The 27,194-nt window shown below is 62.0% G+C and overlaps 1 protein-coding gene across 1 annotated transcript in view; it reads right to left on the minus strand.

Moving 5' to 3' along the window:
- LOC128071931 (microtubule-actin cross-linking factor 1, isoforms 6/7-like) overlaps positions 1–26,867 on the minus strand; it is a 32,223-nt gene extending 5,356 nt beyond the window's left edge. The window contains exons 1-10 of the mRNA XM_052665144.1: positions 26,619–26,867; positions 22,869–23,066; positions 16,519–16,644; positions 13,726–13,869; positions 11,815–12,003; positions 10,481–10,595; positions 7,992–8,158; positions 6,050–6,212; positions 2,370–2,524; positions 359–433 (exon numbers count right to left, since the gene is read on the minus strand). Coding sequence (XP_052521104.1) covers positions 359–433; positions 2,370–2,524; positions 6,050–6,212; positions 7,992–8,158; positions 10,481–10,595; positions 11,815–12,003; positions 13,726–13,869; positions 16,519–16,644; positions 22,869–23,066; positions 26,619–26,867 — 1,581 coding nt within the window. The remainder of the gene's footprint in view (positions 1–358; positions 434–2,369; positions 2,525–6,049; positions 6,213–7,991; positions 8,159–10,480; positions 10,596–11,814; positions 12,004–13,725; positions 13,870–16,518; positions 16,645–22,868; positions 23,067–26,618) is intronic.
- Positions 26,868–27,194: the final 327 nt, after the last annotated feature.

The following is a 27,194-nucleotide window of genomic DNA, read 5'->3' on the forward strand; positions in this document are numbered from 1 at the left end:
GATTTTGGTGCCCATGATGAGGATTTTGGTGCCCATTATTGGGATTTTGGTGCCCATGATGGGGGTTTTGGTGCCCATTATGGGGGTTTTGGTGCCCATGATGAGGATTTTGGTGCCCATTATGGGGGTTTGGTGCCCATGATGAGGATTTTGGTGCCCATTATTGGGATTTTGGTGCCCATGATGGGGGTTTTGGTGCCCATTATGGGGATTTTGGTGCCCATGATGAGGATTTTGGTGCCCATTATGGGGGTTTGGTGCCCATGATGAGGATTTTGGTGCCCATGATGGGGGTTTTGGTGCCCGGTGCCCCACACAATGCGTCCCACAGAGGCCCCCAGCGCAGGCTGGCACTCACGCGGTATCGGTTGGCGCTGATCTGCTCCACCTGGAAGCGCTTGGCACAGTTGCATTGGGCCACCTGCCTGTTCACCTGGGGGTCCCCACCAGGGTCAGACCCACAGCACAGCCCTGCTGCACCCACAGCTGCTCCATTCTGCACCCACAGCTGCTCCCTGCTGCACCCACAGCTGCTCCCAGCTGCACCCACAGCTGCTCCCAGCTGCACCCACAGCTGCTCCTTGCTGCACCCACAGCTGCTCCCTGCTGCACCCTCAGCTGCTCCCAGCTGCACCCACAGCTGCTCCTTGCTGCACCCACAGCTGCTCCCTGCTGCACCCACAGCTGCTCCCAGCTGCACCCACAGCTGCTCCTTGCTGCACCCACAGCTGCTCCTTGCTGCACCCACAGCTGCACCCAGCTGCACCCACAGCTGCTCCCAGCTGCACCCACAGCTGCTCCCTGCTGCACCCACAGCTGCTCCCAGCTGCACCCACAGCTGCTCCTTGCTGCACCCACAGCACAGCCCTGCTGCACCCACAGCTGCTCCCTGCTGCACCCAGCGCTGCTCCCAGCTGCACCCACAGCTGCTCCTTGCTGCACCCACAGCTGCTCCTTGCTACACCCACAGCTGCTCCCAGCTGCACCCACAGCTGCTCCCTGCAGCACCCACAGCTGCTCCCTGCTGCACCCTCAGCTGCTCCTTGCTGCACCCACAGCTGCTCCCTGCTGCACCCACAGCTGCTCCCAGCTGCACCCACAGCTGCTCCTTGCTGCACCCACAGCTGCTCCCAGCTGCACCCACAGCTGCTCCCTGCTGCACCCTCAGCTGCTCCTTGCTGCACCCACAGCTGCTCCCTGCTGCACCCACAGCTGCTCCCAGCTGCACCCACAGCTGCTCCCAGCTGCACCCACAGCTGCTCCCTGCTGCACCCTCAGCTGCTCCCAGCTGCACCCACAGCTGCTCCCAGCTGCACCCACAGCTGCTCCCTGCTGCACCCACAGCTGCTCCTTGCTGCACCCACAGCTGCTCCCTGCTGCACCCACAGCTGCTCCCCGCTGCACCCACAGCTGCTCCCTGCTGCACCCACAGCTGCTCCCAGCTGCACCCACAGCTGCTCCTTGCTGCACCCACAGCTGCTCCCTGCTGCACCCACAGCTGCTCCCAGCTGCACCCACAGCTGCTCCCTGCTGCACCCACAGCTGCTCCCTGCTGCACCCTCAGCTGCTCCTTGCTGCACCCACAGCTGCTCCCTGCTGCACCCACAGCTGCTCCCAGCTGCACCCACAGCTGCTCCTTGCTGCACCCACAGCTGCTCCCTGCTGCACCCACAGCTGCTCCTTGCTGCACCCACAGCTGCTCCCTGCTGCACCCACAGCTGCTCCCTGCTGCACCCTCAGCTGCTCCCTGCTGCACCCACAGCTGCTCCCAGCTGCACCCACAGCTGCTCCTTGCTGCACCCACAGCTGCTCCCAGCTGCACCCACAGCTGCTCCTTGCTGCACCCACAGCTGCACCCAGCTGCACCCACAGCTGCTCCCAGCTGCACCCACAGCTGCTCCCTGCTGCACCCACAGCTGCTCCCAGCTGCACCCACAGCTGCTCCTTGCTGCACCCACAGCTGCTCCCAGCTGCACCCACAGCTGCTCCTTGCTGCACCCACAGCACAGCCCTGCTGCACCCACAGCTGCTCCCTGCTGCACCCAGCGCTGCTCCCAGCTGCACCCACAGCTGCTCCTTGCTGCACCCACAGCTGCTCCCCGCTGCACCCACAGCTGCTCCCAGCTGCACCCTCAGCTGCTCCTTGCTGCACCCACAGCTGCTCCCCGCTGCACCCACAGCTGCTCCCTGCTGCACCCACAGCTGCTCCTTGCTGCACCCACAGCTGCTCCCTGCTGCACCCACAGCTGCTCCCTGCTGCACCCTCAGCTGCTCCTTGCTGCACCCACAGCTGCTCCCTGCTGCACCCACAGCTGCTCCCTGCTGCACCCACAGCTGCTCCTTGCTGCACCCACAGCTGCTCCCCATACCTCAGCCTGGATGCGATCAGCGTCGGCGCCGCGGCGCTGTGGGTCGCGGTTGGGGTGCAGCGCGCTGACGAACTCGCAGTAATCGATGAAGCCGTCGCCGTTGGTGTCGAAGATGTTCGCAACCGCCGTCATCTCCAGCGTGTTGGTGGGGAACCCTGCGTGGGGTGGGGGCAGCAATGGGACGGGAATCAATGGGATGGGGCACAAATAGCGATGGGGCACCAATGGGGATGGGGGCCAATAGGGATGGGCATCAATTGGGGAGGGGGCTCCAATGGGGATGGATGGGGCACCAATGGGGATGGGACAGCAATGGGGATGGGGGACCAATAGGGATGGGGCACCAATGGGGATGGATGGGACACTAATGGGGATGGGAACCAATGGGGATGGGGCACAAATGGGGATGAATGGGACACCAATGGGGATGGATGGGACACCAATGGGGATGGGAACCAATGGGGATGGGGCACAAATGGGGATGGATGGGACACCAATGGGGATGGGAACCAATGGGGATGGGACACCAATGGGGATGGGGCACCAATGGGGATGGGACACCAATGGGGATGGGACACCAATGGGGATGGGGCAGCAATGGGGATGGGAACCAATGGGGATCGGGCACAAGTGGGGATGGGACACCAATGGGGATGGGAACCAATGGGGATGGGGCACAAATGGGGATGGGGCACCAATGGGGATGAATGGGACACCAATGGGGATGGGAACCAATGGGGATGGGAACCAATGGGGATGGGACATCAATGGGGATGGGAACCAATGGGGATGGGAACCAATGGGGATGGGACATCAATGGGGATGGGAACCAATGGGGATGAGGCACAAATGGGGATGGGACACCAATGGGGATGGGACACCAATGGGGATGGGGCACAAATGGGGATGGGACACCAATGGGGATGGATGGGACACCAATAGTGATAGGATACCAATGGGGACAGGTCACCCAATGGGGATGGGGCACAAATGGGAATGGGGACCAATAGGGATGGGCATCAGTGGGGATGGGACATCAGTGGGGATGGATGGGACACCAATGGGGATGGGACATCAATGGGGATAGGGACCAGTAGGGATGGGGCACCAATGGGGATGAGACATCAGTGGGGATGGGGACCAGTAGGGATGGGGCACCAATGGGGATGGGACACCAATGGGGATGGGGACCAACAGGGACGGGCATCAGTGGGGATGGGACATCAATGGGGATGGGGCACCAATGGGGATGGGACACCAATGGGGTTGGGAGACCAATGGGGATGGATGGGGCACCAATAGTGATAGGATACCAATGGGGACAGGTCACCCAATGGGGATGGGACACCAATGGGGATGGGACATCAATGGGGATGGGGACCAATAGGGACGGGCATCAGAGTGGGGATGGGACATCAATGGGGATGGGGCACCAATGGCAATGGGGCAACAATGGGGATGGATGGGACACCAATAGTGATGGATGGGGCACCAATGGGGATGGGACACAAATGGGGATGGAAACCAATGGGGATGGATGGGGCACCAATGGGGATGGATGGGACACCATTGGAGATGGGTTACCAATGGGGATGGGACATCAATGGGGTTGGGAGACCAATGGGGATGGATGGGGCACCAATGGGGAAGGGGCACCAATGGGGACCGGGCATCAATAGGGAGGGGAACCAATGGGGATGGGGCACAAATGAGGATGGATGGGACATCAATAGTGAGGGGACACCAGTGGGGATAGGGCAGCAATGGGGTTGGGGCACCAACGGGGAGGGGGCACCAATGGGGATGGATGGGACACCAATGGGGATGGATGGGACACCAATGGGGATGGATGGGATACCAATGGGGACAAGTCACACAATGGGGAAGGGGCACAAATGGGGATGGATGGGACACCAATGGGGATGGATGGGACACCAATGGGGATGGATGGAACACCAATGGGGATGGGGCTCTAATGGGGATGGGACATCAATGGGGTTGGGGCACGAATGGGGATGGGGCACCAAGTGGGATGGGGCACCAATGGGGATGGGGCACAAATGGGGATGGATGGGACATCAATGGAGACAGGGCAGCAGTGGGGATGAGGCAGCAATGGGGACGGGTCACACAATGGGGACAGGATACCCAGTAGGAACAGGACACCCAGCAGGGACGGAGCACCCAATGGAGACGGGGCACCCAATGGGGATGGGGCACCCAATGGGGATGGGGCACCCAATGGGGACGTGGCACCCAACATGGACGGGGCACCCAACGGGGACGGGGCACTCAATGGGGACGGGGCACCCAATGGGGATGGGGCACCCAACATGGACGGGGCACCCAATGGGGACAGGACACCCAATGGGGACGGGGCACCCAATGGGGACGTGGCACCCAATGGGACAGGACACCCAATGAGGACATGGCACCCAATGGGGACAGGACATCCAATGAGGACATGGCACCCAATGGGGACAGGACACCCAATGGGGACAGGACACCCAACGGGGACGGGACACCCAACGGGGACGGAACACCCAATGGGGACCAGACACCCAACGGGGACGGGACACCCAATGGGGACCAGACACCCAATGGGGACGGGGCACCCAATGGGGACGGGACACCCAATGGAGATGGGACACCCAATGGGGACGGGGCACCCAATGGGGACGGGGCACCCAACGGGAACGTGGCATCCAATGGGGACAGGACACCCAACGGGGACAGGACACCCAATGGGGACATGGCACTCAATGGGGACAGGACACCCAACGGGGACAGGACACCCAATGGGGACATGGCACTCAATGGGGACAGGACACCCAACGGGGACAGGACACCCAATGGGGACATGGCATTCAACGTGGACGGGGCACCCAATGGGGACGTGGCACCCAATGGGGATGGGACACCCAATGGGGACAGGACATCCAATGGGGACGTGGCACCCAATGGGGACGGGACACCCAATGGGGACATGGCATTCAACGTGGACGTGGCACCCAATGGGGACAGGACATCCAATGGGGATGGGGCACCCAATGGGGACGTGGCACCCAATGGGGACGGGGCACCCAATGGGGACGGGACACCCAATGGGGATGGGGCACCCAATGGGGACGGGGCACCCAATGGAGACAGGACACCTAATGGGGACGAGGCACCCAATGGGGATGGGACACCCAATGGGGACGGGGCACCCAATGCGGACGGGACACTCAATGGAGATGGGACACCCAATGGGGACGGGACACCCAATGGGGACATGGCATTCAACGTGGACGGGGCACCCAATGGGGACAGGACACCCAATGGGGACGGGGCACCCAATGGGGACGGGGCACCCAATGGGGACGGGACACCCAATGGGGACAGGACACCTAATGGGGACATGGCATTGAACATGGATGGGGCACCCAATGGGGACGATGCACCCAACATGGACGGGGCTCCCAATGGGGACGGGGCACCCAATGGGGACGTGGCACCCAATGGGGACAGGACACCCAATGGGGACGGGACACCCAATGGGAACAGGACACCTAATGGGGACGGGGCATTGAACATGGATGGGGCACCCAATGGGGACGATGCACCCAAGGCGCCCCTCCGCCCCCCATCCCCTCATCCGAGGGCCCCCCGCCCCGTTTTCCCCCCCGTCCCGCTCTCACTGGAGCTGAGCAGGCTGTCCATGAACTCCCTGAGGCTGATGCGCCCGTCCTGATCGCGGTCGATGCTGCGGAAGACGTCGAGGGCGCGGGATTTCATCTGCGCGATCCACTGCAGGAAGCGCTGCCTCCACTGCCCGAAGTCAAAGTGGGAGAACTCCTCCAGCTGGGGGCACACAGAGGAGCCATTCGTGCACTGAGCCCTCGGCCAACAGGGGGGGGGGGTTTGGGTGCGGGACCCCCGGCAGCACCCCTAAAGAATGGCTGCGCAGAGCATCACGCAATGCTGGGGTTGGGAGCGACCCCGAGGGTGATGAAGCTCCAACCCCCACCACAGCAGGGCCACCAACCTCCCCGTTTCACAGCAGCCCAGGCTGCCCAGGGCCCCTTCCAACCTGAACACCTCCAGGGATGGACGGGGCATCACAGCCTCTCTGGGCAGCTGTTCAGCCCCTCACCGCTCTCACAGCACAGAACTTCCCCTGACATCCAACCTCCAGCTGCCCTCCCTCAGCTTCAAACCATTTCCCTCATCCTGCTGCCATCTCCTCTCGTAAAGACTTCAAGGCAAACAAGGTGCAGCGCTGCCATCCCCACCTGCACTGCACCCAGCACAGCCAGCACAGCACTGCACTGAGCACAGCACACAGCACTGCACTGCACAGCACACCCAGCACCCAGCATGCAGCACCCAGCATCAGCACACGCTGCATAGCATACCCAGGACCCAGCACCCAGCAGGCAGCACCCAGCACAGAGCACACGCTGCATCCAGCACCCAGCACCCAGCACCAGCACACGCTGCACAGCACACACAGCACCCAGCTCCCAGCACACAGCACCCAGAACCCAGCATGCAGCACCCAGCACCCAGCACCCAGCAGGCAGCACCCAGCATGCAGCACCCAGCACCCAGCACCCAGCACGCAGCACCCAGCACACAGCACCCACAACCCAGCATGCAGCACCCAGCACCCAGCAGGCAGCACCCAGCACAGAGCACACGCTGCATCCAGCACCCAGCACCCAGCACCAGCACACGCTGCACAGCACACACAGCACCCAGCTCCCAGCACGCAGCACCCAGCACAGAGCACACCCAGCATCCAGCACCCAGCACCCAGCACGCACTGCACAGCACACAGCACAGCACGCACTGCGCAGCACACACAGCCCGCAGCCCCCAGCACACAACACCCAGCACACAGCATGCACTGCACAGCACCCAGCACCCAGCATGCAGCACCCAGCACACAGCACCCACAACCCAGCATGCAGCACCCAGCACCCAGAACCCAGCATGCAGCATCCAGCACCCAGCACCCAGCACCCAGCACCCACAACCCAGCATGCAGCACCCAACACCCACAACCCAGCACCCAGCACCCAGCATTCAGCACCCAGCACCCAGCACCCAGCATGCAGCACCCAGAACCCAGCACCCACAACCCAGCACCCAGCACCCAGCATGCAGCACCCAGCACCCAGCACCCAGCACCCAGCATGCAGCACCCAGCACACAGCACCCACAACCCAGCATGCAGCACCCAGCACCCAGCACCCAGCACCCAGCATGCAGCACCCAGCACCCAGCACCCAGCATGCAGCACCCAGCACCCAGCACCCAGCATGCAGCACCCAGCACACAGCACCCAGCACCCAGCACCCAGCATGCAGCACCCAGCACCCAGCACCCAGCACCCAGCATGCAGCACCCAGCACCCAGCACCCAGCATGCAGCAGCCAGCACACAGCACCCAGCACGCAGCACGCAGCACGCAGCACCCAGCACCCAGCACCCACAACCCAGCATGCAGCACCCAGCACCCAGCACCCAGCACCCAGCACCCAGCACCCAGCACCTAGAATGCAACAGCCAGCACACAGCACCCAGCCCTCAGCCCCCAGCAGCAGCCCGCAGCTCACACTGCAGCTGCAGCCGTACCTCCTGCAGGCGCTGCATCGCCGTCTCCAGCCGGTACTGCCGCTGCAACGCCGACAGCCACAGCTGCTGCCAGCGCTGCAGGAGCTGCGACACCACGGGAGGAGGCGGCTCTGCTGCAACCAGCGGCACTGCGGGCTGCAGGGCGCCTTTGGGGCTGCTGCGGCGTCCTGTGGGGGGACAGGGCATGGGGTCACCTTGTAGGGACACAGGAGGGCATGGGGTCACATTGTAGGGACACAGGGGGGCATGGGGTCACATTTTGGGACACAGGAGGGCATGGGGTCACATTGTAGGGACACAGGAGGGCATGGGGTCACCTTGTAGGGACACAGGAGGGCATGGGGTCACATTGTAGGGACACAGGAGGGCATGGGGTCACATTATAGGGACACAGGAGGGCATGGGGTCACCTTGTAGGGACACAGGAGGGCATGGGGTCACATTATAGGGACACAGGAGGGCATGGGGTCACATTATAGGGACACAGGAGGGCATGGGGTCACATTATAGGGACACAGGAGGGCATGGGGTCACATTGTAGGGACACAGGAGGGCATGGGGTCACCTTGTAGGGACACAGGGGGGCATGGGGTCACATTATAGGGACACAGGAGGGCATGGGGTCACCTTGTAGGGACACAGGAATGGGGTCACCTTGTAGGGACACAGGAGGGCATGGGGTCACATTATAGGGACACAGGAGGGCATGGGGTCACATTATAGGGACACAGGGGGGCATGGGGTCACATTATAGGGACACAGGGGGGCATGGGGTCACCTTGTAGGGACACAGGGGGGCATGGGGTCACCTTGTAGGGACACAGGAGGGCATGGGGTCACATTATAGGGACACAGGAGGGCATGGGGTCACATTATAGGGACACAGGAGGGCATGGGGTCACATTGTAGGGACACAGGAGGGCATGGGGTCACATTGTAGGGACACAGGGGGGCATGGGGTCACATTATAGGGACACAGGAGGGCATGGGGTCACCTTGTAGGGACACAGGAGGGCATGGGGTCACATTATAGGGACACAGGGGGGCATGGGGTCACATTATAGGGACACAGGGGGGCATGGGGTCACATTATAGGGACACAGGAGGGCATGGGGTCACATTATAGGGACACAGGAGGGCATGGGGTCACATTATAGGGACACAGGAGGGCATGGGGTCACATTATAGGGACACAGGAGGGCATGGGGTCACATTGTAGGGACACAGGAGGGCATGGGGTCACATTATAGGGACGCAGGAGGGCATGGGGTCACATTGTAGGGACACAGGAGGACATGGGGTCACAATGTAGGGACACAGGAGGGCATGGGGTCACATTATAGGGACACAGGGGGGCATGGGGTCACCTTGTAGGGACACAGGAGGGCATGGGGTCACATTATAGGGACACAGGAGGGCATGGGGTCACCTTGTAGGGACACAGGAGGGCATGGGGTCACATTGTAGGGACACAGGGGGGCATGGGGTCACATTATAGGGACACAAGGGGGCATGGGGTCACATTGTAGGGACACAGGAGGGCATGGGGTCACATTGTAGGGACACAAGGGGGCATGGGGTCACCTTGTAGGGACACAGGAGGGCATGGGGTCACCTTGTAGGGACACAGGAAGGCATGGGGTCACATTATAGGGACACAGGAGGGCATGGGGTCACCTTGCAGGGACACAGGAGGGCATGGGGTCACATTATAGGGACACAGGAGGGCATGGGGTCACATTATAGGGACACAGGAGGGCATGGGGTCACCTTGTAGGGACACAGGGGGGCATGGGGTCACATTATAGGGACACAGGAGGGCATGGGGTCACATTATAGGGACACAGGAGGGCATGGGGTCACATTGTAGGGACACAGGAGGACATGGGGTCACAATGTAGGGACACAGGAGGGCATGGGGTCACATTATAGGGACACAGGGGGGCATGGGGTCACATTGTAGGGACACAGGAGGACATGGGGTCACCTTGTAGGGACACAGGAGGACATGGGGTCACATTATAGGGACACAGGAGGGCATGGGGTCACATTGTAGGGACACAGGGGGGCATGGGGTCACATTATAGGGACACAGGAGGGCATGGGGTCACCTTGTAGGGACACAGGAGGGCATGGGGTCACATTATAGGGACACAGGAGGGCATGGGGTCACGTTGTGGGGACACAGGAGGGCATGGGGTCACATTATAGGGACACAGGAGGGCATGGGGTCACCTTGTAGGGACACAGGGGGGCATGGGGTCACATTATAGGGACACAGGAGGGCATGGGGTCACATTATAGGGACACAGGAGGGCATGGGGTCACCTTGTAGGGACACAGGAGGGCATGGGGTCACATTATAGGGACACAGGAGGGCATGGGGTCACATTATAGGGACACAGGAGGGCATGGGGTCACATTATAGGGACACAGTGCATGCAGTGCTGTTCATGGGGTCACGTTATGGGGCCGCACGCATGACTCACGTGCAGCCCCCCTGCGCGCGCTGCCTGCGCTCAGCTCCGCGCTCAGTTTCTCCCTGCAGCCTTTGGTCGCCTTGTCCATGTCGTCCTGCTTGCGGTTCAGCTCCTCCATGAACTCCTGCAGCACAGCACTGCTGCTCAGCCCACCCCAAATACCCCCCCATGCACTCCTGCAGCACAGCACTGCTGCTCAGCCCCCACCCCAAACACCTCCCCCACGCCATGACACCCCAATGCACTCCTGCATTGCTGCTCAGCTCCCCCATCCACCCCAAATACCCCCCATGCACTCCTGCAGCACAGGGTTGAGCACTGCTGCTCATCCCGCACCGCAAATATCCCCCACCCCAAGAAGTCCTGCAGCACAGCATTGCTGCTCAGCCCCCCCCCCAATTACCCCCCACCCCACACACTCCTGCAGCACAGCATTACTGCTCAGCTTCCCCATACACCCCCCATGCACTCCTGCAGCACAGCATTGATGCTCAGTTCCCCCATACACCTCCCCACACATTGCTGCTCAGCTTCCCCATACACCCCGAATGCACTCCTGCAGCACAGCATTACTGCTCAGCTCCCCCCAAATACCCCCCCAATGCACTCCTGCAGCACAGCACTGCTGCTCAGCCCCCCCTAAATACTCCCCCATGCACTCCTGCAGCACAGCACTGCTGCTCAGCCCCCACCCCAAACACCCCCCACCCCATGACTCCCCCATGCACCCCTGCAGCACAGCACTGCTGCTCAGCTTCCCCATACACCCCCCATGCACTCCTGCAGCACAGCACTGCTGCTCAGCCCCCCCTAAATACCCCCCCAATGCACTCCTGCAGCACAGCACTGCTGCTCAGCCCCCCCTAAATACCCCCCCACCCCATGCACTCCCGCAGCACAGCACTGCTGCTCAGCCCCCCCAAATGCCCCCCATGCACTCCTGCAGCACAGCACTGCTGCTCAGCTTCCCCATACACCCCCCCACGTAGTCCTGCAGCACAGCATTGCTGCTCAGCCCCCCCCAAATACCCCCCCCATCCCATGCACTCCTGCAGCACAGCACTGCTGCTCAGCCCCCCCCAAATACCCCCCCCCATCCCATGCACTCCTGCAGCACAGCACTGCTGCTCAGCCCCCCCCAAATACCCCCCCCCATCCCATGCACTCCTGCAGCACAGCACTGCTGCTCAGCCCCCACCCCAAACACCCCCCACCCCATGACTCCCCCATGCACTCCTGCAGCACAGCACTGCTGCTCAGCCCCCACCCCATAACACCCCCATGCACTCCTGCAGCACAGCACTGCTGCTCCCCCCCCCATCCACCCCCATGCCCCCCCGCACCGCATGCTGCCTGCTGAGCTCCCGCAGCAGCTGGCTGCACTCTGGCAGCGGCTCGCCGTCCCGCTCGCTCAGCGCCTCCTCGGCCGCCGCCACCCACAGCTGCAGCCGCTGCAGCTCCTCCCGCTCTGCCTCCAGCCGGCTCCGCTGCGCCTGCAGCCGCTGCTCCTGCTGCTGCAAACAGCTCTGCACCTGCAGAACCGAACCGCGCTGATGGGCAGAACCAGGGTGATGGGCCAAACCGGGGTGATGGGCAGAACTGGGCTGAGGGCAGAACTGGGCTGAGGGCAGAACCAGGGTGATGGGCAGAACTGGAATGATGGAGGGAACTGGGATATTGGGCAGGAACTGGGCTGATGGGCAGAATTGGAATGATGGACCGAACTGGGCTGAGGGCAGAACCGGGCTGATGGGTAGAACTGGGCTGAGGGCAGAACCAGGATGATGGGCCAAACCAGGGTGATGGGCAGAACTGGGCTGATGGGCAGAACTGGGGCAATGCACTGAACCAGGCTGATGGGCAGAACCAGGGCTGACACACAGAACTGGGCTGCAGAAGCAGCCGATGAACAGAACCAGGCTGCTGCATGGAACCGGGCTGCTGCATGCAACCAGGCTGCTGCACAGAACCGGGCTGCTGCACAGAACTGGGCTGCTGCACAGAACCAGGCTGCTGCATGGAACTGGGCTGCTGCATGCAACCAGGCTGCTGCACAGAACCGGGCTGCTGCATGGAACCAAGCTGCTGCACGGAACTGGGCTGCTGCATGCAACCAGGCTGCTGCACAGAACCGGGCTGCTGCACAGAACCAGGCTGCTGCACAGAACCGGGCTGCTGCATGGAACCGGGCTGCTGCACAGAACCAGGCTGCTGCACAGAACCAGGCTGCTGCATGCAACCAGGCTGCTGCATGCAACCAGGCTGCTGCATGCAACCAGGCTGCTGCACAGAACCGGGCTGCTGCATGCAACCAGGCTGCTGCACAGAACCAGGCTGCTGCATGTAACCAGGCTGCTGCACAGAACTGGGCTGCTGCATGGAACCAAGCTGCTGCACAGAACCGGGCTGCTGCACAGAACCAGACTGCTGCACAGAACCAGGCTGCTGCACAGAACCGGGCTGCTGCACAGAACCGGGCTGCTGCATGGAACCGGGCTGCTGCACAGAACCAGGCTGCTGCACAGAACCAGGCTGCTGCATGCAACCAGGCTGCTGCATGCAACCAGGCTGCTGCATGCAACCAGGCTGCTGCACAGAACCGGGCTGCTGCATGCAACCAGGCTGCTGCACAGAACCAGGCTGCTGCATGTAACCAGGCTGCTGCACAGAACCAGGCTGCTGCATGCAACCAGGCTGCTGCACAGAACCGGGCTGCTGCATGGAACCAAGCTGCTGCATGGAACTGGGCTGCTGCATGCAACCAGGCTGCTGCACAGAACCGGGCTGCTGCACAGAACTGGGCTGCAGTTGCAGCAAAGGCTGCATGGGGAGCCACTGCCTCATAGAGCGTGGGGATGGAGGGGTGCTGCAGGATCTGCCCCACAGCTCTGCCCCACAGCTCTGCCCCACAGCTCTGCCCCACGTGCTGTGCAGCCGGATGCGCTGCTGCCCTGTTGGACGGCACTGAGGGGTGTTTGTGGCTGTCCCAGCATGGCGAGGGGGGCTGCAGCCCCCGATCTCTGCTCCCTGCTGGCATCACACAGCTCAGGGCTGGGCAGAACCGACCCATATGGGGGCTGTGAGCTTCCAGAGATGGGGGGGTTGTGAGCAGCACCAGTCCAGGGCCGCTCCGGGACGGGGCCCGAATGCTTCTCCTTCCTTATGGGGTCCGGAGGGGGGTTGGGTGCCGCATGCGCCACGGTGGGAGCAGGGGAGAAGGGGGGGTCGTGGGGGGCTGTGAGATGGGCACCCACCTCCTGGAAGCGGCTTTTGGCCACGGTGAGCCAGGATTTGATGGTGATGACGGAGTCGGGGTGGCACGCGGTCAGGATCTCCTCCCCCAGAGAGGTGATGCATTCCAGCTCCAACTGCTGGCACTGCAGCAACTGCAGCAGCTCCTGCGGGAGAGCGCGGAGGGGTTGGGGGGAGAAGGGGGGGTGGCCCCATAGGAGACCCCATAGAGGACCCCATAGAGATCCCTGCAGCCCCGCAGCTTCGAGGCGCACGCCTGGCTTTGGTGGGACCCCCAGCAGGGGAGCGACGCAGCCCCACGCGCTGCCTATAGGGCTGGCAGTGGGATGGGCAGTGGGGCGTCCCATGCAGCGTGCAGCCCCACGGCCACAAGGGGATGCACTGGAGGTGGGAGGCAGCGACGTGCAGCTGCAGCTGGCATGGGGCTGGTGCTGCTGCTGGCACTGAGCTGCAGCTGCCACGGACCTGCAGTTGGCACCCTGCAGCTGAAACCGAGCTGCAGCTGGCTCTGCAATGATGCTGCAGTTGGCATTAAGATGCAGTTGGTGCTGGCACTGCCCTGCAGCTAGCATTGGTGCTGTCCTGCAGTTGGCACTGCCCTGCAGCGCATGCTGTCACTGCCCTGCAGCTCATGCTGTCTCTGCCCTGCAGCTCATGCTGTCTCTGCCCTGCAGCTCATGCTGTCTCTGCCCTGCAGCTCATGCTGTCTCTGCATTGCAGCTCATGCTGTCTCTGCCCTGCAGCTCATGCTGTCTCTGCATTGCAGCTCATGCTGTCTCTGCCCTGCAGCTCGTGCTGTCTCTGCATTGCAGCTCATGCTGTCTCTGCCCTGCAGCTCATGCTGTCTCTGCATTGCAGCTCATGCTGTCTCTGCATTGCAGCTCATGCTGTCTCTGCCCTGCAGCTCATGCTGTCTCTGCATTGCAGCTCATGCTGTCTCTGCATTGCAGCTCATGCTGTCTCTGCATTGCAGCTCATGCTGTCTCTGCCTTGCAGCTCATGCTGTCTCTGCATTGCAGCTCATGCTGTCTCTGCATTGCAGCTCATGCTGTCTCTGCCCTGCAGCTCATGCTGTCTCTGCATTGCAGCTCATGCTGTCTCTGCCCTGCAGCTCATGCTGTCTCTGCCCTGCAGCTCATGCTGTCTCTGCCCTGCAGCTCATGCTGTCACTGCCCTGCAGCTCATGCTGTCTCTGCCTTGCAGCTCATGCTGTCTCTGCCCTGCAGCTCATGCTGTCTCTGCATTGCAGCTCATGCTGTCTCTGCATTGCAGCTCATGCTGTCACTGCCCTGCAGCTCATGCTGTCTCTGCATTGCAGCTCATGCTGTCTCTGCATTGCAGCTCATGCTGTCTCTGCCCTGCAGCTCATGCTGTCTCTGCATTGCAGCTCATGCTGTCACTGCCCTGCAGCTCATGCTGTCTCTGCATTGCAGCTCATGCTGTCTCTGCATTGCAGCTCATGCTGTCTCTGCCTTGCAGCTCATGCTGTCTCTGCCCTGCAGCTCATGCTGTCTCTGCCCTGCAGCTCATGCTGTCTCTGCATTGCAGCTCATGCTGTCTCTGCATTGCAGCTCATGCTGTCTCTGCATTGCAGCTCATGCTGTCTCTGCCCTGCAGCTCATGCTGTCTCTGCCTTGCAGCTCATGCTGTCTCTGCATTGCAGCTCATGCTGTCTCTGCCTTGCAGCTCATGCTGTCTCTGCATTGCAGCTCATGCTGTCTCTGCCCTGCAGCTCATGCTGTCTCTGCCTTGCAGCTCATGCTGTCTCTGCCCTGCAGCTCATGCTGTCTCTGCATTGCAGCTCATGCTGTCTCTGCCTTGCAGCTCATGCTGTCTCTGCCTTGCAGCTCATGCTGTCTCTGCCTTGCAGCTCATGCTGTCTCTGCCCTGCAGCTCATGCTGTCTCTGCATTGCAGCTCATGCTGTCTCTGCCTTGCAGCTCATGCTGTCTCTGCCTTGCAGCTCATGCTGTCTCTGCATTGCAGCTCATGCTGTCTCTGCCTTGCAGCTCATGCTGTCTCTGCATTGCAGCTCATGCTGTCTCTGCCTTGCAGCTCATGCTGTCTCTGCATTGCAGCTCATGCTGTCTCTGCCCTGCAGCTCATGCTGTCTCTGCATTGCAGCTCATGCTGTCTCTGCCTTGCAGCTCATGCTGTCTCTGCCCTGCAGCTCATGCTGTCTCTGCCTTGCAGCTCATGCTGTCTCTGCCTTGCAGCTCATGCTGTCTCTGCATTGCAGCTCATGCTGTCTCTGCCTTGCAGCTCATGCTGTCTCTGCCTTGCAGCTCATGCTGTCTCTGCATTGCAGCTCATGCTGTCTCTGCCTTGCAGCTCATGCTGTCTCTGCCTTGCAGCTCATGCTGTCTCTGCCCTGCAGCTCATGCTGTCTCTGCATTGCAGCTCATGCTGTCTCTGCCCTGCAGCTCATGCTGTCTCTGCCTTGCAGCTCATGCTGTCTCTGCATTGCAGCTCATGCTGTCTCTGCCTTGCAGCTCATGCTGTCTCTGCATTGCAGCTCATGCTGTCTCTGCATTGCAGCTCATGCTGTCTCTGCCCTGCAGCTCATGCTGTCTCTGCCTTGCAGCTCATGCTGTCTCTGCCCTGCAGCTCATGCTGTCTCTGCCTTGCAGCTCATGCTGTCTCTGCCTTGCAGCTCATGCTGTCTCTGCCTTGCAGCTCATGCTGTCTCTGCATTGCAGCTCATGCTGTCTCTGCATTGCAGCTCATGCTGTCTCTGCATTGCAGCTCATGCTGTCTCTGCCCTGCAGCTCATGCTGTCTCTGCATTGCTGCTCACCTGCAGCTGCTGCTGGCCCTCCTGCACATCGCGCTCCTCCTCGGGGCAGACGCCGTATTTGAGGCTTTTCTCCGACTCTGAGAGGCGCCCCAGGAAGGAATGCACCAAAGTGTGGAACTCCTCCGCCTGCCACGGAGCAGCGAGCGCTCACAACCCACCCCACCACCCACAGCCCCATAACCCATAGCCCCATAACCCACAGCCCCATAACCCACAGCCCCATAGCCTCACAGCCCCATAAGCTGCATCGCCATAACCCCATAACCCATAGCCCTACAACCCCATAACCCACAGCCCTATAGGCCCACAGCCCCGTAACCCACAGCCCCATAGCCTCACAGCCCCATAACCCCATACCCCATAGCCCTATGGCCCCATCACCCACAGCTCTAGAGACCCTCAGCCCCATAACCCACAGCCCCATTGACTCACAGCCCCACAACCCACAGCTCCATAACCCCATAACCCATAGCCCTACAACCCCATAACCCACAGCCCTATAGGCCCACAGCCCCATAACCCACAGCCCCATAGCCTCACAGCCCCATAACCCCATACCCCACCGCACTATGGCCCCATCACCCACAGCCCTATAGGCCCACAGCCCCATAACCCACAGCCCCATAGGCTCACAGCCCCATAAGCCACAGCTCCATAACCCCATAACCCATAGCCCTACAACCCCATCACCCACAGCCCCATAACCCACAGCCCCATAACTTACAGCCCTATAGACCCACAGCCCCATAACCCACAGCCCCATAACCCACAGCCCCATAAGCCGCAGCGCCATAACCCCATAACCCATAGCCCTACGGCCCCATAACCCTATAGGGCCACTTACCCATAACTTACAGCCCTACAGCCCCACTGCCCCATAACCCACAGCCCCATAAGCTGCAGCGCCATAACCCTATAACCCATAACCCCAATACCCATAGCCCTATGGCCCCATAACCCTATAGGCCCACAGCCCCATAACTTACAGCCCTACAGCCCCACAGCCCCATAACCCACAGCCCCATAGCCTCACAGCCCCATAAGCCGCAGCACCATAACCCCATAACCCATAGCCCTACAACCCCATAACCCACAGCCCCATAGCCTCACAGCCCCATAACCCCATACCCCATAGCCCTATGGCCCCATCACCCACAGCTCTAGAGGCCCTCAGCCCCATAAGCCACAGCCCCATAGGCTCACAGCCCCACAACCCACAGCTCCATAACCCCATAACCCATAGCCCTACAACCCCATAACCCACAGCCCCATAGCCTCACAGCCCCATAACCCCATACCCCACCGCACTATGGCCCCATCACCCACAGCCCTATAGGCCCACAGCCCCATAACCCACAGCCCCATAGGCTCACAGCCCCATAAGCCACAGCTCCATAACCCCATAACCCATAGCCCTACAACCCCATCACCCACAGCCCCATAACCCACAGCCCCATAACTTACAGCCCTATAGACCCACAGCCCCATAACCCACAGCCCCATAGCCTCACAGCCCCGTAAGCCACAGCGCCATAACCCCATAACCCATAGCCCTACGGCCCCATAACCCTATAGGGCCACTTACCCATAACTTACAGCCCTACAGCCCCACTGCCCCATAACCCACAGCCCCATAAGCTGCATCGCCATAACCTCATAACCCATAACCCCATAACCCATGGCCCTATGGCCCCATAACCCTATAGGCCCACAGCCCCATAACTTACAGCCCTACAGCCCCACAGCCCCATAACCCACAGCCCCATAAGCCACAGCGCCATAACCCCATAACCCATAGCCCTACAACCCCATAACCCACAGCCCTATAGGCCCTCAGCCCCATAACCCACAGCCCCATTGACTCACAGCCCCATAACCCCATACCCCATAGCCCTATGGCCCCATCACCCACAGCTCTAGAGGCCCTCAGCCCCATAACCCACAGCCCCATAGGCTCACAGCCCCGTAAGCCACAGCGCCATAACCCCATAACTCATAGCCCTACAACCCCATCACCCACAGCCCCATAACCCACAGCCCCATAACTTACAGCCCTATAGACCCACAGCCCCATAACCCACAGCCCCATAGGCTCACAGCCCCATAAGCCACAGCTCCATAACCCCATAACCCATAGCCCTACAACCCCATCACCCACAGCCCTATAACCCACAGCCCCATAACTTACAGCCCTATAGACCCACAGCCCCATAACCCACAGCCCCATAACCCACAGCCCCGTAAGCCGCAGCGCCATAACCCCATAACCCATAGCCCTATTGCCCCATAACCCACAGCCTTATAGGCCCACAGCCCCATAACCCTACAGCCCCATAGCCTCACAGCCCCATAACCCCATACCCCATAGCCCTATGGCCCCATCACCCACAGCTCTAGAGGCCCTCAGCCCCATAAGCCACAGCCCCATAGGCTCACAGCCCCACAACCCACAGCTCCATAACCCCATAACCCATAGCCCTACAACCCCATAACCCACAGCCCTATAGGCCCACAGCCCCATAACCCACAGCCCCATAGCCTCACAGCCCCATAACCCCATACCCCACCGCACTATGGCCCCATCACCCACAGCCCTATAGGCCCACAGCCCCATAACCCACAGCCCCATAGGCTCACAGCCCCATAAGCCACAGCTCCATAACCCCATAACCCATAGCCCTACAACCCCATCACCCACAGCCCCATAACCCACAGCCCCATAACTTACAGCCCTATAGACCCACAGCCCCATAACCCACAGCCCCATAGCCTCACAGACCCGTAAGCCACAGCGCCATAACCCCATAACCCATAGCCCTACAGCCCCATAACCCTATAGGGCCACTTACCCATAACTTACAGCCCTACAGCCCCACTGCCCCATAACCCACAGCCCCATAAGCTGCATCGCCATAACCTCATAACCCATAACCCCATAACCCATGGCCCTATGGCCCCATAACCCTATAGGCCCACAGCCCCATAACTTACAGCCCTATAACCCACAGCCCCATAACCCACAGCCCCATAGGCTCACAGCCCCATAAGCCGCAGCACCATAACCCCATAACCCATAGCCCTACAACCCCATAACCTACAGCCCCATAGCCTCACAGCCCCATAACCCCATACCCCACCGCACTATGGCCCCATCACCCACAGCCCTATAGGCCCACAGCCCCATAACCCACAGCCCCATAGGCTCACAGCCCCATAACCCACAGCCCCATAGCCTCACAGCCCCATAACCCCATACCCCATAGCCCTATGGCCCCATCACCCACAGCTCTAGAGGCCCTCAGCCCCATAACCCACAGCCCCATAGGCTCACAGCCCCACAACCCACAGCTCCATAACCCCATAACCCATAGCCCTACAACCCCATAACCCACAGCCCTATAGGCCCACAGCCCCATAACCCACAGCCCCATAGCCTCACAGCCCCATAACCCCATACCCCATAGCCCTATGGCCCCATCACCCACAGCCCTATAGGCCCACAGCCCCATAACCCACAGCCCCATAGGCTCACAGCCCCGTAAGCCACAGCGCCATAACCCCATAACCCATAGCCCTACAACCCCATCACCCACAGCCCTATAGGCCCACAGCCCCATAGCCTCACAGCCCCGTAAGCCGCAGCGCCATAACCCCATAACCCATAGCCCTATTGCCCCATAACCCACAGCCCTATAGGCCCACAGCCCCATAACCCTACAGCCCCATAGCCTCACAGCCCCATAACCCCATACCCCATAGCCCTATGGCCCCATCACCCACAGCTCTAGAGGCCCACAGCCCCATAACCCACAGCCCCATAGGCTCACAGCCCCATATGCCACAGCTCCATAACCCCATAACCCATAGCCCTACAACCCCATCACCCACAGCCCTATAACCCACAGCTCCATAACTTAGAGCCCTATAGACCCACAGCCCCATAACCCACAGCCCCATAGCCTCACAGCCCCGTAAGCCGCAGCGCCATAACCCCATAACCCATAGCCCTATTGCCCCATAACCCACAGCCCTATAGGCCCACAGCCCCATAACCCTACAGCCCCATAGCCTCACAGCCCCATAACCCCATACCCCATAGCCCTATGGCCCCATCACCCACAGCTCTAGAGCCCCTCAGCCCCATAAGCCACAGCCCCATAGGCTCACAGCCCCACAACCCACAGCGCCATAACCCCATAACCCATAGCCCTACAACCCCATCACCCACAGCCCTATAGGCCCACAGCCCCATAACCCACAGCCCCATAGGCTCACAGCCCCATAACCCCATACCCCATAGCACTATGGCCCCATCACCCACAGCCCTATAGGCCCACAGCCCCATAACCCACAGCCCCATAGGCTCACAGCCCCATAAGCCACAGCTCCATAACCCCATAACCCATAGCCCTATGGCCCCATAACCCACAGCCCCGTAACCCACAGCTCCATAACTTACAGCCCTATAGACCCACAGCCCCATAACCCACAGCCCCATAACCCACAGCCCCGTAAGCCGCAGCGCCATAACCCCATAACCCATAGCCCTATTGCCCCATAACCCACAGCCCTATAGGCCCACAGCCCCATAACCCTACAGCCCCATAGCCTCACAGCCCCATAACCCCATACCCCATAGCCCTATGGCCCCATCACCCACAGCTCTAGAGGCCCTCAGCCCCATAAGCCACAGCCCCATAGGCTCACAGCCCCACAACCCACAGCTCCATAACCCCATAACCCATAGCCCTACAACCCCATAACCCACAGCCCTATAGGCCCACAGCCCCATAACCCACAGCCCCATAGCCTCACAGCCCCATAACCCCATACCCCACCGCACTATGGCCCCATCACCCACAGCCCTATAGGCCCACAGCCCCATAACCCACAGCCCCATAGGCTCACAGCCCCATAAGCCACAGCTCCATAACCCCATAACCCATCGCCCTACAGCCCCATAACCCACAGCCCCATAACCCACAGCCCCATAACCCACAGCCCCACAGCCCCGTACCCCATAACTCCACAGCCCAACACCCCATAGCCCCCTAAACCCACACCCCATAACCCACAGCCCCATAACCCCACAGCCCCAGCCCTGTTCCATTTCAAGACCCCGTCTGTGCAACCCCATCAGGGAGGGCACCCATGCAGCTCTGTGCAGCACAGCATGCAGCTCCCAGCATGGCTCCATTGCAACACGGCCACGCAGAGAGCTGCATGGCACCATGCAATGCAGCACCACACAATGCAGCACCGCGCAATGCAGCACCACGCAATGCAGCACCGCGCAATGCAGCACCATGCAATGCAGCACCACGCAATGCAGCACCACGCAATGCAGCACCACGCAATGCAGCACCGCGCAATGCAGCACCATGCAATGCAGCACCACGCAATGCAGCACCATGCATTGCAGCACCGCACAATGCAGCACCACGCAATGCAGCACCACGCAATGCAGCACCATGCATTGCAGCACCGCGCAATGCAGCACCGCGCAATGCAGCACCGCGCAATGCAGCACCACACAGCACCATGCAATAAAGCCACTCATAGCCCAGCCCCCCATGCAGCCCCATGCACAAATGTGTGCACTGCTCCCATGGGCTCCTGCAGTCCCCCATCCCTACATCCCCATCCCTGCAGCCCCCATCCCTGCAGCCCCATCCCTGCAGCCCCCATCCCTGCAGCCCCATCCCTGCATCCCCCATCCCTGCATCCCCATCCCTGCAGCTCCAACCCCACAGCCCCCATCCCTGCATCCCCATCCCTGCATCCCCCATTCCTGCAGCCCCATCCCTGCATCCCCCACTCCTGCAGCCCCCATCCCTGCAGCCCCATTCCTGCAGCCCCATCCCTGCATCCCCATTCCTGCAGCCCCATTCCTGCATCCCCCACTCCTGCAACCCCATCCCTGCATCCCCATTCCTGCAGCCCCCTTCCTGCAGACCCACTCCTGCAGCTCCCATTCCTGCAGCTCCAACCCTGCAGCTCCCATTCCTGCAGCTGTGTTCCTGCATCCCCCACTCCTGCATCCCCCGCTCCTGCATCCCCATCCCTGCATCCCCCATCCCTGCATCCCCATCCCTGCATCCCCCATCCCTGCAGCCCCATCCCTGCAGCCCCATTCCTGCAGCCCCCATCCCTGCAGCCCCCATCCCTGCATCCCCCACTCCTGCAGCCCCCATCCCTGCAGCTCCAACCCTGCAGCCCCCATTCCTGCAGCTCTGTTCCTGCATCCCCCACTCCTGCAGCCCCATCCCTGCAGCCCCCCACTCCATCTCCCATTCCTGCATCCCCCGCTCCTGCATCCCCCATCCCCGCAGCCCCATTTCCTTGGCCACCTGCCGCAGCGCCGCCTCCAGCCTGCCCTGCTTGCACACCGACATCCTGCACACCGCATCCCAGCGCGCGCTCAGCTCCTCCATCTGCTGCTGCAGCCACTGCGCATCCACACCGCTGCAGCTGCGCGTCAGCTCGCGCACGGAGCGCTTCAGCATCTTCATGCAGCTGGCGCGCTTCCCCAGCTCCTTCTGGAACACCTGAAGGAGGGGGGGGGGGGGGTCAGGGTGCCCTATGGGTGCTGGGGGTCAGGGTGCCCTATGGGTGCTGGGGGTCAGGGTGCCCTATGGGTGCTGGGGTCAGGGTGCTGGGGATGTTGGGGGGCAGGGTGCTTTGTGGGTGCTGCGGTCAGGGTGATCTATGGGTGCTGGGGGTCAGGGTGATCTATGGGTGCTGGGGGGCAGGGTGATCTATGGGTGCTGGGGTCAGGATGCTGTGGGTGCTGGGGGGCAGGGTGATCTATGGGTGCTGGGGTCAGAGTGCCCTATGGGTGCTGGGGGTCAGGGTGCTCTGTGGGTGCTGGGGGTCAGGGTGATCTATGGATGCTGGGGTCAGAGTGCCCTATGGGTGCTGGGGGTCAGGGTGTTGTGGGTGCTGGGGTCAGGGTGCCCTATAGGTGCTGGGGGTCAGGGTGCCCTGTGGGTGCTGGGGTCAGGATGCTGTGGGTGCTGGGGGTCTGGGTGACCTGTGGGTGCTGGGGGTCAGGGTGCTATGGGTGACGGGGTCAGGGTGATCTATGGGTGCTGAGGGTCAGGGTGCCCTATGGGTGCTGGGGGGCAGGGTGACCTGTGGGTGCTGGGGGTCAGGGTGCTATGGGTGACGGAGTCAGGGTGATCTATGGGTGCTGGGGGTCAGAGTGCCCTATGGGTGCTGGGGGGCAGGGTGACCTGTGGGTGCTGGGGGTCAGGGTGCTGTGGGTGCTGGGGGTCGGGGTGATCTATGGGTGCTGGGGATCAGGGTGATCTATGGGTGCTGGGGTCAGGGTGCTGTGGGTGCTGGGGGTCAGGGTGATCTATGGGTGCTGGGGATCAGGGTGATCTATGGGTGCTGGGGTCAGGGTGCTGTGGGTGCTGGGGGTCAGGGTGATCTATGGGTGCTGGGGTCAGGGTGCCCTATGGGTGCTGGGGGTCAGGGTGATCTATGGGTGCTGGGGTCAGGGTGCTGTGGGTGCTGGGGGTCAGGGTGATCTATGGGTGCTGGGGTCAGGGTGCCCTATGGGTGCTGGGGGTCAGGGTGATCTATGGGTGCTGGGGTCAGGGTGACCTGTGGGTGCTGGGGGGCAGGGTGCTGTGGGTGACGGGGTCAGGGTGATCTATGGGTGCTGGGATCAGGGTGCTCTATGGGTGCTGGGGTCAGGGTGATCTATGGGTGCTGGGGTCAGGATGCTGTGGGTGCTGGGGGTCAGGGTGATCTATGGGTGCTGGGGTCACGGTGCCCTATGGGTGCTGGGGTCAGGATGCTGTGGGTGCTGGGGTCAGGGTGCCCTATAGGTGCTGGGGGTCAGGGTGCTGGGGGTGCTGGGGGGCAGGGTGATCTGTGGGTGCTGGGGTCAGGGTGCTCTATGGATGCTGGGGGGCAGGGTGACCTATAGGTGCTGGGGTCAGGGTGCTTTGTGGGTGCTGGGGTCAGGGTGCCCTTTGGGTGCTGGGGGTCAGGGTGACCTGTGGGTGCTGGGGTCAGGATGCTGTGGGTGACAGGGTCAGGGTGATCTATGGGTGCTGGGGGTCAGGGTGCTGGGGGTGCTGGGGGTCAGGGTGATCTATGGGTGCTGGGGTCAGAGTGCTGGGGGTGCTGGGGGTCAGGGTGACCTGTGGGTGCTGGGGGTCAGGGTGCCCTATGGGTGCTGGGGAGCAGGGTGCAGGGGATGCTGGGGGGCAGGGTGCTTTGTGGGTGCTGGGGTCAGGGTGCCCTTTGAGTGCTGGGTGTCAGGGTGCCCTATGGGTGCTGGGGTCAGGGTGCTGGGGATGTTGGGGGGCAGGGTGCTTTGTGGGTGCTGGGGTCAGGGTGATCTATGGGTGCTGGGGGTCAGGGTGCCCTATGGGTGCTGGGGGTCAGGGTGCTGGGGGTGCTGGGGAGCAGGGTGATCTATGGGTGCTGGGGTCAGGGTGCCCTATGAGTGCTGGGGGGCAGGGTGCCCTATGAGTGCTGGGGGGCAGGGTGCCCTATGGGTGCTGGGGTCAGGATGCTGTGTGTGCTGGGGGTCTGGGTGACCTGTGCGTGCTGAGGGTCAGGGTGCTGGGGTGACAGGGTCAGGGTGATCTATGGGTGCTGGGGTCAGGGTGACCTGTGGGAGCTGGGGGGCAGGGTGCTGTGGGTGACGGGGTCAGGGTGATCTATGGGTGCTGGGATCAGGGTGCTCTATGGGTGCTGGGGTCAGGGTGATCTATGGGTGCTGGGGTCAGGGTGCCCTATGGGTGCTGGGGTCAGGATGCTGTGGGTGCTGGGGTCAGGGTGATCTATGGGTGCTGGGGTCAGGGTGCTGTGGGTGCTGGGGTCAGGGTGCCCTATGGGTGCTGGGGTCAGGATGCTGTGGGTGCTGGGGTCAGGGTGCTCTATGGGTGCTGGGGGTCAGGGTGATCTATGGGTGCTGGGGTCAGGGTGCTGTGGGTGCTGGGGTCAGGGTGACCTATAGGTGCTGGGGGTCAGGGTGCCCTATAGGTGCTGGGGGGCAGGGTGATCTGTGGGTGCTGGGGGGCAGGGTGATCTATGCGTGCTGGGGTCAGGGTGCTCTATGGGTGCTGGGGGGCAGGGTGACCTATAGGTGCTGGGGTCAGGGTGCTTTGTGGGTGCTGGGGTCAGGATGCTCTGGGTGACGGGGTCAGGGTGATCTATGGGTGCGGGGGTCAGGGTGCCCTATGGGTGCTGGGGGTCAGGGTGATCTATGGGTGCTGGGGGTCAGGGTGCCCTTTGGGTGCTGGGGGTCAGGGTGATCTATGGGTGCGGGGGTCAGGGTGCCCTTTGGGTGCTGGGGGTCAGGGTGATCTATGGGTGCTGGGGGTCAGGGTGCTCTATGGGTGCTGGGGGGCAGTGTGATCTATGGGTGCTGGGGGTCAGGGTGCCCTATGGGTGCTGGGGTTCTGGGTGCTGGGGATGTTGGGGGGCAGGGTGCTTTGTGGGTGCTGGGGTCAGGGTGATCTATGGGTGCTGGGGGTCAGGGTGACCTATGGGTGCTGGGGGGCAGGGTGATCTATGGGTGCTAAGGGTCAGGGTGCCCTATGGGTGCTGGGGGTCAGGGTGATCTATGGGTGCTGGGGGTCAGGGTGCTCTATGGGTGCTGGGGGGCAGTGTGATCTATGGGTGCTGGGGGTCAGGGTGCCCTATGGGTGCTGGGGTTCTGGGTGCTGGGGATGTTGGGGGGCAGGGTGCTTTGTGGGTGCTGGGGTCAGGGTGATCTATGGGTGCTGGGGGTCAGGGTGCCCTATGGGTGCTGGGGGGCAGGGTGATCTATGGGTGCTGGGGGTCAGGGTGCCCCACAGGCGCCCTTTGGGTGCCATGCCCCAATGAGGAGGCGCTGGCACTCAGGGCAGCCTGCAGTGGTTGTGCAGGAACACCCAGCCGCTGCGCCCCCACTATGGGCACAGAACCCCCCCCCCCAGACCCCAATTCCCCCCCCATGTCCGCACCCCACGGAATCCCACCTCCCCTCAATGCTGCCCCCCCCACACGCCTCCCCCCATCGGACGCCCAGCCCCACGGCGACCCACCTCCATGACACCCAGCCCCACAGAATCCCCCCCCTGACCCCCCCCCACCTTGTGTTTGTCCATCAGGTTGCTGACCAGCTCCCTGTCCCCCCCCACGGGCGCCTCGTCGCAGAGCTGCGGCTCCATGCGGTACAGCCAGTCCAGCAGCGCCTGCAGCGCGTCCGACAGCCGCCCCGAGAACAGCAGGTTCTGCTCCAGCGCCTGCTGCCTGCGGGGAGCGGCTGCAGCCCTCACTGAGCAGCTTGGGGGGGGCTGGCGGCAGCCCCAGGGCTCACAGCCAAACCCATCCCACCCCATTTCCATCCCCATCCCCATCCCCACCCCATCCCACCCCATCCCACCCCATCCCACCCCATCCCATCCCATCCCACCCCCTCCCACCCCATCCCATCCCATCCCATCCCATCCCATCCCATCCCATCCCATCCCATCCCATCCCACCCCACCCCACCCCACCCTACCCCATCCCATCCCATCCCACCCCATCCCCATCCCATCCCACCCCATCCCATCCCATCCCATCCCATCCCATCCCATCCCATCCCATCCCATCCCACCCCATCCCATCCCATCCCACCCCATCCCACCCCCTCCCATCCCACCCCCTCCCACCCCATCCCATCC

Source organism: Tympanuchus pallidicinctus, unplaced genomic scaffold (assembly GCF_026119805.1).
Source record: "Tympanuchus pallidicinctus isolate F22 unplaced genomic scaffold, pur_lepc_1.0 scaffold62, whole genome shotgun sequence".
NCBI lineage: Eukaryota > Metazoa > Chordata > Aves > Galliformes > Phasianidae > Tympanuchus > Tympanuchus pallidicinctus.